A 12437-nucleotide genomic window follows, 5' to 3' on the forward strand; every position below is an offset into this window, starting at 1 on the left:
TGTTATAGTGCTGTAATATGCAGTTATGTGACATTCCTTAGGCTTGAAAAAGAAGTACATGAATGTATTAAAATTTTAACTGCTGTGGAAACACCTATCCACTTTTTAAAACAATATTCATTTAAAAATGACACTTGAGAGAGACTATCATACTTTTTGGGCAAAACCCTCAATACTCAAATTTTGCTATTACTTCCAAGTATTTCAGTGACATCCAGTGATCAAAATGCAGTACCTCTTAAGTTACAACTTTGCTACCTTCAAGGTTAGGAACCGTAGTGACAAATCGCAAGCTAATGACAAATACAGTTTCTCTATTGTAAAGGCAAGTTACGTCCCATGCCAAGCACTTTGGGAAAAACACATACTCAGTCAGGACTTGGATCTACATTCTGCCATATACGTCAAACTGCACAGCTGGAAAGTGTAGTGGCTTCCATGATCATCATCATCTTGCTCACCAGAAGTAATGTGATCATACTGTCACTAACTGTCATGCCATTCCCAAAGAAAACATCAACTTCTGGTTTTTACTAGCTAGTACGATGTAGCACACTGTCCTTTCTCCCTTATCACTTTCAAATTTAATGTTGAGAACAATCTAATAGCTCTTAACGTATTTTCTACCTTTATTTCTCATTCTCTATTCTTAGATATGTCCAGGGACAGCTCAGCAGAGATGAATCCACAAGTAGTTAATACTATGTTCAGGCAGTCATTGTATTATTGCTTGGAACAATTTACCAGAAATCGCAAAATTCACAAGCCTGGCAATGAAAAAGGCTTTTTCATGTACTGATTCTGCAGGAGATAAGGTACCTGCTAAAGAACATTAATGGACTCTTCCACCCTTGTGACTAGGATCATGTGTTAAACTACTTGGGGAGTTCTCTGTCCTGACCAAAAAATACATACTTACCACTGTGCCAGGTTCTCCTTTCGGACCCTGCAAAGAAATGAAGAAGTAGAAACACATTTAAAAAAGAATAGAGTTACACAGTAAGATATTTTTCTTTTGTTTTACTGCACTGTGAGTACACTTTGTTATACGCGCAATGCAATTCTAAAATGCAGTATATTTAGAATCAATATCAAGTCCAGCCCTCTCAACTGATCAATTTAGTTTAAAATCTTAGTAATATTTGATTCTTGTTTTGCTGTTCCAGAGTACAGAGAAAGACAGTTCTGCAGTCCAGTGTGAGCCTGTGACTACAAACAGCACAGAATGTAAGGACAAAGTCCTCACTGACGGCGACAACATTTTCATGTGGTTACCAAAATGACAATCATCTTAAAGCTTGCCTACAAGGCTAACAAGAAGGAGGACTTAAATAAGCGCACAGCATCTTTGGCTCCACAGAATCCAAGCAACAGTGTCCAGCTGCGAGGTGTTGCATCCGCACTCTGCGGTGGGGGAGACGCCAGCCATTGTGTTACTGCCACTCTATAATTCTTGGTTTTACACATTTATTTTCTGCACTGTAGCTACATGCAGTGCATCAGAGACAGAACCAAGATCAGAATTCATGAGTTTCTCATTTCCAGCACCAGATTAAATCCATTACAAAACTATGCCATCACTAACTATAAATACTGTATCACACATTTTAAGATATTAGGATACTTTCACTGAAGAGTCCAATATCAAATTATGTACCATTTTTGCAGCCTTTACTTGCTAGGGTGAAATACTTACATTAAAATAAACTACTCTCCAAAATGGACGAAAATGCTTGATGAACACATAAAATCACATACTTCATAATTTATTACATACCAATCATATCCTTATTTTTTCTCTTTCAAATATAAAATCAAATTCCATGCCACTTGTCAAAACTTTATGCAACTAACCAACCCCTCTGTTTTGATGTTAATTAACTATTAGAAAATATACTTCTGTTAATACTTACCGGAGGTCCTGGTGGACCTGGATAACTAGTGACACTCATACCTCCCTGTAACAGCAAGTTTAAAAGTTGAGTTGGGCAAAAACTAGGTGTTGATTGAAAAAAAATAAATAAACATTAAGGAGAAATACCTGGAGTTTATATAAGCTGCTCATTCCATTTCTTTCATTGTAAGGCATGCCCTTTAAAACATAAAAAACAAGTAAGTGTTATAACTGAATTATAAAGGCAGAACTGTTGCCCTATTCAAGCCCCATAGCTCAGGAAAGCTGTGGTATCATTTTTGTTCTTGATTAGTTTTTCAAAGATTCCAGACATTTCAGTAAGAACATAAGGTACATACCAATGCAGCTTTGAACTTTTTTGGAATTATGAAACCAGAAACATGTAAATCTCAGTGTATGTTACATTTTGATATTTATTATTATTATAATCCTCCAGAATTAATTTTGTCTTAGGTACTATTCCAGTTAATTTGGAGTCCAATGAGCTCCATGGACTTTCCCTAGGTTCCCTGAGTTCCCTGATCTCAGGTACCCAAGCTGTCTAAATTACTTTAATAACATTGGACACCACGATTAACTCATTTGACCAAATTTCTAGGATAGCTTTAGCAACGTGATTTTACTCAGCAATGAATCACAAGAAAAAAAAAGGAATACAGAATCTTTTTGCAAAAATTCATTGTTGTCTTCCTGCTCTACTTATATTTATTAGATTGACAGTTAATTCTTTATACTACATTATATTTTACTCACAGGTATATTGTTCCTAATATAATATTCAAAAGATAAAACAAAATGTCTCACCGGAGGCCCAGGTGGTCCAGGTTTCCCAGGAGAACCTTCACTACCCTAATATAGCAAGAAATTCATATAACTCGTTTACTCTAACTGATGTCCAGAACTATTCCATACCCAAGCTATGATGGCCATAATGACAATAAACAAGAGAGACAGTCAATATGAATAGGTAATATCCAGAATAAATTCTCCTGCTCAGCTCCTGCTTAAGCTTTAGGCAAGTTATTAACCATTACTTTATATTAGCTTTTTATTTTGTTAGTTACTTCATGCTTTATGTGTGGTAACATCCTTGTGGCAAAATAGTAGTGGTAACCTGGGCTATGAAACACTTCATATATACCAGGAGAGAGAGGAAGAAAAAGAAGAGATGTTAATATCAATTTCTAAGCAACTGGCAGATAAAAGTTAACATTCATTTTATGCTTTATGTATTATTTTGCAAAAGTCAATCCTCAGTTGATCATTCACAGGTAAATAAAGAAAAGCTATAGTTTCAGAAGTTTGGTTTACTTAGAAACACATTGAATAAAAATAAAGATCTTCTTTAAGAAGAGATACAATGAAGACCTTTTTGGGTTTTACTGCAAAATATTCATCTGTGGTTACCTGTATCTGTAGTCTGTTGTGCTGATGGGCACTGAATTGTTTACATTAAAAAAATCCCCAAACTTCTGAGGTTTTGCCCCAACAGAATGATGGGGTCTCTGAACAGCATAGAGTTACAAAGGTTTCAACATCAAAACCTTCACAGATCTTTACCAAGACTAAAAAGAAAGAATACCTTTTCGCCTTTTGACCCTGCTGGACCGGGGTGTCCAGGTCTTCCTGTGACTCCCTGCACAACACAGTATCGCTCTATATTAGTTAAGAAACAATGAATCACGGTATTTTTGCATTGCCGCTTAGTTTTTAAAATTTGTGCTCTTTGAGGGTCATTTAAACCTAATTATGCTAACTCCTCCAGGTTTAAATATTTCTCTTCTGTTTGATACAACAGCTGTGTCCTTCTGATAAGCCCTTTGAGGGGTAAAACCTGTGTTTGCGGTTGCATTTTCACCTTGGCAGACTAAATGCACTGACCTTAACTGGCACCTCCTGATACTGCTAAGAATCACGTTTTACTGCTAAAAAGCCAATTTATATATTCCACATTAAACTTCTTAAATGTGTTACAATTTTTGAAAGAAGGGAAGCATCAGTACTGTCATTAGTACTGTCAGCAACCTAGAAATGAATAATGATCATAATGTGATCCCATCCAGTATGTAGAAATAACATTTACAAAAATTTCCAAGAGGAGTTTTCCCAGAAATACCAGCATTTTTAATGATATTTTTCAGTGATTTAAATATTCTCAGCTTATTCTACTGTGAAACCAAGCAATTACTCGGTTTCAGCATTAAATGTTTTCAGAATGCCTAGCTGGAATTATTTTTAGATTTTTATTACTAACATTATTACTGTAACTTGGGTACAAATACATAATTAACTGCAAGTTTGCACATCATAAGTCATGTAACCTCACAGAGTCTCTAGTAATGCCAAAACTCCAGATCCATTGAAGTTACATAAACTTTGAGCCCAGACAATGACAGCATTTTCAGTAACATCAACTCACAACATAGTTTCTTTTATTAGAGCCAGTACGGGTAAGATTTTAGTATTACTCTCCTAAAAGCCAAAAGAAAGGACAAGAAACTAAGAATATGAAGTTTTACTAGATAGTTATAATAACCTCTGCAGAGGTAGATTAGATCACAGGTGACACCACACACTTACAGATGGTCCACTGGGTCCTGGTACGCCTGGCAGTCCAGGAGCACCTTGGAGGCCCTGGAAATCAAAAGAGCATATGTCTATTTCCTCTCCCACTTATACTTCAAACACGACTTGTATTCTGCATGTCCAGCAGCATTATAACTATATTAAAGCACATTTTCATCTAAAAGGTTGGCATTTCTTTTAAGAATGAAAAAAACCCCACCGCGTAGGGAAAAGATTATCACTAAACAAGGTTAGAGGCAACTTCTTGCTTGACTGATAAACACCACTTTTCAATGTTTCACATTGTTAACTTATATCCTGTATGTCTTTTTGTCTTTAATTGTACAGATAAGAGCAGGACACCTGGCTTTTCTTTAGAGATTAATTGTCTATTTTCTACCACTAAAAGGTTTTTTTTTGCTGGTGAGAAGACATTGACTCAGACTTCTCAATGTTACCTGATGCTATCTAAATGCAATGATGCTTTCTGCCTGATTTATAGATTTTGCTTTTTTGATAATAGAACATTATATTTTTCATAGTATTTAATGACCTACTTTCCTGCTCTTAACTCTTATTTGATTGCCTGGAAATCGATGGATTCTGTTATCACTTACTAAACACAAAGGTGTGCAACTTACCACAGTGGACAGGTAGGATTTGAGGCAAGCCTCAAGTCACTGAAGTCTGTCCGCTGCCACACCAGGTTTAGGTGCAATATTAGACATGTAAATGCCATGTACTAAAGAGAGCTAATTGTGCTCTGTTCCCCCTACAATCCATGAACGGAAATAGGTCCCTCCAATCAGGAATTAATTTTTTTTGCAAAGGGTGCCCATCCTCTGACAATAGGAAAAGGCATATTTCTCATCTTAAATGCAGTGTTTAAGAAAGCATGGCTGAGAGGGTAGCCTAGAAAACCACAGTGGTCAGGAGCCCTGAAACAGAGGCTCTGAGAGAGAGACTGAGGGAAAAACTTCAGACAGAAAGAAGTCAGGATAAGTGTGGAGATGGAGAGAGACATTGATTTCCCTTCCTTGCTCCTGCACACAGAGGGCATTGATCCACCTCTGCAGCTTTTCAGAGTGGCAATCCAACTGCTAACAGGCTCTCTGCTCATTTTGAATTACTTTACTCTGATGGTACAGAAAATGAATATAAAGCCATTTTCCATAATTCTTACTACTGATATTAGAAAAACCCTCCCCTGAAAAAAGGAATGTTTTAAAAAGAAACAAAACTAAGCTTCAACAAAGATTAAAGACTATTCAAAGGTTAACTATACTTCATAACTATACTAACATACTTCATAACTATAACCTTCATAACTACATGAAGGTTAAAGAGACGATTTCAAAGAGCTTCAAATGGGCTTTGCAATCTCTCTTCCCATTCCCATCCTAACCAAATAATAAAAATGAAAATAAATGCATTCTTTTAAAATTTGTGTATTTGTAAAAAAAGTTACTTTTAAACTTTGTGAACTCTTTCATATGTGTTTCTGAAAATAATTCACTTGCACCCTCACAATGTCGCAACCAACCGCTGCTGCTAAACACTGAAAGTACCAGGGCTAAGGCAGCTAACCAGCTATCGTGAATGTGAATAGCTAACTTACTAACACAGCACAGCATCCCACTGAATCAATAAAAAAATTAGAATTAATTTACTCTAGACTCCTTTGAAAAAAAAAACCTGCCAGTTATAAGCTTGCCTTTCCCTTATTGCCTTCTTAATTGCCTCTAATATCTCACTTGATTATCAGCAGTTAAATAGTACCTGAACTGTTGAAACTGTTTTATTAATGCCTCAGGGTTGAATTGTAGAGGTACCCTTATAGGGCACACAAAGGATGTGTTACTTTTCCATCTATATTTTATGCAAAATTCTACTTGGTCTTTGCTTATGGCTGCCATATCATTTTCAGGTATATATTCTAAATCCAACCTCAGGAGGCACTTGCTTTTAAGAAGCAAAGACATAATGAGCTCTGTAGATCAGGTGAAAACAAGAGGCAAAAAAGCATGATACTTTAGTCTGACAGTCTGTTAGATACTGGGGCAAAGCAGTAGCAAGAATACACATCTAATGCTTCTGCTGCATCTTTCCCCCCCCTCACCCCCCTTTATATAACTGTTCGCTTTTGGAAGCCAAGGGTTCTGATGAACACAGATTTTTCTTGAAAATTATTCTCATTCTGCTTCTGTTTGGAAACTCTTACTATATTATGGTCTCGGCTCCAAAGAAATGTAAAACACTCATAAAGAACTACAAAACACTCAATCAGTAAGATCTAAATTCCTTTCATATTTTTCAGGTGCTTTCTCTTGCAGCCAGCACTCCCATATCACAAGACAGTGGTAAGCATTTAACAGTGCCAGTTAAGTATTTTTGAATTTTGAAGTGTTTCCCAAGTATTATGTAACAGACTACTTATTTTAACTCCTTCAGTTGCCTAAGGTAAGTAGGAAATGAATTTATTTACTCAGATTCATTTGCTTAATAGCTTCTGCTTTGGTTATTTTTTTTTATTCTTTTTTTTTTTTTTTTTTTTTTTTTTACAGAGATTGCTCTTGAAGCATTAACTGCAAATACTTCAATTTAAAATGAAAGCTATAGCAGCTATTTCGGATTCAGCACCACCAGTCACATGGCTTTTTTCTCCTTCTCCAGAATGACATAAAAATAACTCTAAGAATGCAGCATATGTTGCAAAATACAGTAAATATTTTAAATTCAGTCTCTTCAAATATTTTCCGGCTTCCACTTAATAGCAAATGCTGCTATGACCATTCCCAGAGTATTTGCCTAATGGAATGTTTTTGAAAGTGAATTCTAAAGTGGAAGGAACACAATGAAAGTATTTTCTAAAAATATTTGGCATTTGCCTATTTATTGTTCTATCCTGTGCTCTTAAAAAATTGCATTTAAATGTATGTGAGGCTTTAAAATATACAACTGAGCAAAAAAATTCTCAGACAAAAATGAAATAGATGTTATTTAATTGAATAATAGCATTTAATCTTGTTGAAAATTCAGAATCAAGGGCTATTTATAACAATACATTACTATCTCAGCAATTTTAAAGAACTGGATAACATTCTGTGCATTTCATTCTCAGTCTAGATCTTTATTCAGGTTCAGGTAAGAATATAACCACTATAGAAATTAAGTAGTTTACCTCATCGCCCTTCTCTCCAGCAAGCCCAGGAAATCCACGTTCACCTTTGCTTCCCTATGAAAACATAACATTCAAACAAATACTTTCTATTAGAGAACAATGAATTTCATGCTGTGTAGGGCATTTTATGACCCACATTTAATATCACGAATAGCATGAAGCCCTTACAGTACAGGTGTCTAAAACAGAAAAAAAAGGCTCAATACTACCTGAAAGCTTTAAAACATGCCTTCCTTTAAGGTGAAAGGAAATGACTGTTTTTTACCTAGTAGGAGGACTCGCCAAAAGGCTTGATGGAGACTTTTTATTAATACCAAAGATCTTAAATGCTTGTCCAGATGGAGAAAGCACATGTTCACGTTTCATGGAATTATGCTCAGCTATCGGGGATATGTGTATGCCAAACCATGTGGCATTTGATCCAATTACAGTACAGGAGAATTTTGATGGACATCAATGAAACTTCAAAGTCCCAGTGAAATGGCTGCATTACTCCCATGGGACGAAGGTGCAAAGGCACAGGGTGGTCCAGCTGCTGCGCACTTGAGAGAGATATGGGAAGTTTCCTTCTTCACCATAGGATTCTTGCATGACTGACTTACCTAAAAGAAGCCTATAGATGGCAATGCACTTCTGGTCGGTCAAATCTGAGCTAGCTTTAATGGACATAAAACACAGAAGAGCTATCCTGGCTTGGGACTCACCTCAAGCTATTTTGCTCACCTTCCTGAGAGGCAAACTGACAGACAAAGAGGGCTGAACCATAAACATTTTATGAAGCTTTCGGCTGCTCAGATGATACAGGATAGGGATCAGACAAAAAAGTCAACACTGACAGATGTAAGCATCTGAACTTTTAACAAGCAATGAAGCAATTTAAAGTACTCTCTTCAAAACATACCTTTGGCCCTTCTCTACCAGGGATGCCTGGAGGACCTCTTGTGCCAGGATCACCCTGAGGAACAGACACAAAGCAATGTGATAGATAACCATGTTGCTGCATGCACAGAAGGTCTGATCAATGCAGACCACTTTCTTCCTGCCTTTGTGACCATCCCTTCATTTTATCCCAAATCCTTCTCCCCAGTCCCTTCTCTCTTCTACACAAAATACTTGTTTGGAGATCCTTCCTTGTTTCTCTTCCCATCTTTCACATACTCTACTCAAACCATGCTAACAAATTTTTAGCTTTATTTTGAGAGGACTCAAAAATGCCATCATTTTGGATAGTCCCAGACACACCTGTCCTTAGGTTTAAACAGACTGTCTTCCTTTCGAGGGAAGTGGCTTGGAGGCTACTTGTTACTCTCGGCAGCTTCAAAGCTAGAGTTATTTTAAAGGAAATTATTCCTGCTTTGTTGAGAGAACATTTTCCAGCTAAATTACAAACTTATAGAAGTGCTAAACCAGAGAGAAATTAAGAATGAAGCAGAAAGAATCAAACCAGTAAGAGAGAGAATTGACAAAGAGGTAGAACTGCATGTATAAGAGAAACAAACACAAACAGAAAGAATCAGGGAAAAGCCCAAAGACAGACCTAAAAGAAATCAAATTTGGGAATGAGAAAGTCAATAAACCCTAATACAAGGACAGTAGAATAGGATAATCTCTCTCCTCTGAAAAGATGTGTGCTTTTCATATAGAAATCCTCCTGAGTACACTTTTCATTTTGGAATATGGCAGATCACTTCAAATTTTATTAGTTTTCAAAATAATATCTTAGAAATTCTAGACTGTTTTCCCCATTTGGTTTATTACCAATATCAATGCTACAAGGTGAAGTGGAGCATGGGGTATACTTGTAGCAATTCATACTGTGGACTGGATGTACTGAACGGGTACTTGCTGGCTACTGCCTCTCACGCTGCTCAAACACGACTTTGTAAAATTCCTATAAAATACATTTCTTGAATTTTTTTTTTTTTTTTAAAAAACCCAAATCAACAAAAATCTTAAAATTATTTTAGGCTAGCCAAGTAGGTCAGAACTGAACCTACAGAAAATTCCAAGTGCATATTTTGGTTTAAAAAGCATGCTTATAGTAAACAAAGATATTTAATTTCTGAAAATGTTTACCTTCAGTATAGCACCCATGTCTCCCACAAGTGGCAGTGCAATCTGAAATTTAAAAAGGCAGCTGCAGTTAATATCTTACACAACACTACTGATTCTGATAGGTTCTTATTGCTTCTAAAGTTCATATGGTTACACACATAGCTTATTACATATATATCGGTTGAAGCTATTTTTTAATAAAAACTCCAAATAAAATCCGGGTTTCAAATATAGTTTTTAATTGTTAAATATCGCCGTCTATCCAACTTAACAATGTAATTCTTCATTACAGTTTCAATGAAGTTGCTTAAACTCTGACAACAGCATAACTCCAGAACATAATATATTTCAATTTAAAAATAATAATAATTTATTTTTGGTTTTGTAGCATACCAGGAGCAACTTATCGCTATTGGAAACTCTCACAGATTTTTCTCACTTTATTATATTAAATTTGTTTACTTCTGCCTTCTTCTAGGCTTTGACTCTACTGTGAACTGTAGCAGGAATTGTGGAGATGCCAAAGCTACTAGCTCAGATACTGGAAATAATCCAGCTACAGCAACATAAGCAACATATATAGTACTTTGTCCTGCCTTTAAATGTCAAGAATTAGTGCAAAATTTGATTGAATTGGTTATCATCAGCTTCACTCACAAACAGACTCTTCAGTCACCAGTGCTCATTTTTTCTTCTTGCAATTGCTAAGGCAAAAATAGCCCTGGGCATACTATAAAATCTGACATATTCAAAATTTATTACTGTTTTTGTTCAGTCTGTTTCAATCATTTCCTTCTTTAAGAAGAAACCCAAAATCTAAGCACTTTTGTAGCATATTAGAAAAACTGTCAGTTGGTAGCAATGGTTGTCAAATAGCAGGTCAGGAGAAGCACTGCTGAACGTACTCAGCAGTCCCTGTAATCAGGAGTACAGCATTTACAGCATAGCCTCACCACCTTTGAAAGCACACTGAGTTCTCCAGGGTGAAACACAGCCACCTAGCACAACTTAAGGACATAACTATGTAAGGTATGAAGTTCATCTTCTGCACAAAGGTAAACTGTACACTGACAGTGTAAACTGCTCTTAAAAACCTGTAACAGGCTTTAAAAACAACCACCACATCCCTACATGGCCTAACTTTTCATTCTTCTCCTTGTGACAACATTTTACCTATAGGCAGGGTATTAACTGTGGCACCTGTTGGTCTTTCTGCTGGACTACAAAAGGGTAATTTCCCCAGTCTCTCCTCTTTTCTAATGTTCTTTTAGCTGCAATACCATTTTTTGGTACAGGCCCCCAAACCCTGAGTGTCAAAGGGTCCTAACACCCAGCTGCAAGGGAACGCCAGGTATGAGAGCAAGCTACTGCCTTTGTAACGTACTGTTCATCTGCTGTGTACCTACAGCAAGTCCCGCTGAATGGCAGACGTACTGTGGAGCCACAGCTGGGTATGCTCAGCTTTGAATAAGCGTATGACATACACTGGGCTTTTGAAAATGTTAAAATGGCCTTAATTCTCTGGACTCACTCCTGCTTGCTGCATCTTCCTTTAAAATGTTCTCTCCAAAGAGAACAGTATTTCAAGAGAGCAAAAAGCAATAATTCTCCTGTTAGTAAGCTTTACCATTTAGACTTGTCTGTTTCAGACTTTTTACTTACCATTAGTTTACAGTGCACTGTGCATTCCAGACCTATTCTACTTAAGGATTTGTTTTTTCTTATTAAGCACTTTATGCTCATCTGTCTTGACTTTAATCTTACTGACTTCAGACTACCTCTGAATTTTAAGTTTTGATTATATCTTCAAAAAGTTACCAATCTTTCCCAGTCCAATTACAGATTTTATATCTACTTATCCTAATAAAATTAAATCACTGACAAGAACTGGACATGGGAGAGACATCTCTAAGTCTGACAGTAATCTGCTGATAGACACTCATATCCATAGTTTTTGATAAGCATTAACTATACGGCAATTACTTTAAGAGCATTTTTCGTGTGCTTGGTAAACATCATGAAGACAGTCTCAAAGTTTTATTGAAGCCAAAATATCTAACGTGACTGTTTGCCTGCTCGTCCCAAGAAAGTTAATCTTCCAAAGCTGGAAATCTGATTTATTCCACGACTGGTTCTTAACAAAATTATGCCATCTTGTGTTTCCACTTTATCATTCATATCACCAGTGCTTAGAATTATTTTTTTTTTAAAATATCTCATATCTTTCCTGCAATCAAACCTTTTTCAACTGACCTATTCTACTTGATTCCTCTTCTGTCCGTGTTTTCTGTTATCATCTCTCCCTTTCTCAAAAGCCTCACCTTTTACAAACTACTCAAAGGTAACTGCTAATAATTCAGAGACTGGTTTGGTTCATTCTTTCGGTGAATTACACCAGACCTTCATGTTGTACCTAAAATCTCTTTAACTCATTCTTTTTTCTATTACACTAATAAAAATTCATTTGATTTACTCTTTGAAAAGCATTTTTTATCAATGGACAGTGAAAATCCATTGAATTATTCAGCTTTATCTGCACAGTCTAGAATTTGATCTCCCTGATTGTTAAATAATACATTTTACTAGTCTTTCAAATAATTGTATTCACAGTGCTGCCTTCTTCTTGTTTTCATATCCATTCCTAACTGAAGCTCATTCTATATCTCAATCCTTCTGACTCTCTGCCTTGAGTTCTGCCTTCACGCTCAATGCCAGTGACAT

General features: G+C 36.2%; 1 protein-coding gene across 1 annotated transcript in view; it reads right to left on the bottom strand.

Moving 5' to 3' along the window:
- Nucleotides 1–12437, bottom strand: part of COL19A1 (collagen type XIX alpha 1 chain) — a 210647-nt gene that overhangs the window by 26858 nt on the left and 171352 nt on the right. The window contains exons 31-39 of the mRNA XM_074153019.1: nucleotides 9738–9779; nucleotides 8563–8616; nucleotides 7662–7715; nucleotides 4496–4549; nucleotides 3498–3551; nucleotides 2720–2764; nucleotides 2042–2092; nucleotides 1914–1958; nucleotides 920–946 (exon numbers count right to left, since the gene is read on the bottom strand). Of these exons, the coding sequence (XP_074009120.1) occupies nucleotides 920–946; nucleotides 1914–1958; nucleotides 2042–2092; nucleotides 2720–2764; nucleotides 3498–3551; nucleotides 4496–4549; nucleotides 7662–7715; nucleotides 8563–8616; nucleotides 9738–9779 (426 nt within the window). The remainder of the gene's footprint in view (nucleotides 1–919; nucleotides 947–1913; nucleotides 1959–2041; nucleotides 2093–2719; nucleotides 2765–3497; nucleotides 3552–4495; nucleotides 4550–7661; nucleotides 7716–8562; nucleotides 8617–9737; nucleotides 9780–12437) is intronic.

This window comes from Numenius arquata, chromosome 9 (assembly GCF_964106895.1).
Source record: "Numenius arquata chromosome 9, bNumArq3.hap1.1, whole genome shotgun sequence".
Taxonomy (NCBI): domain Eukaryota; kingdom Metazoa; phylum Chordata; class Aves; order Charadriiformes; family Scolopacidae; genus Numenius; species Numenius arquata.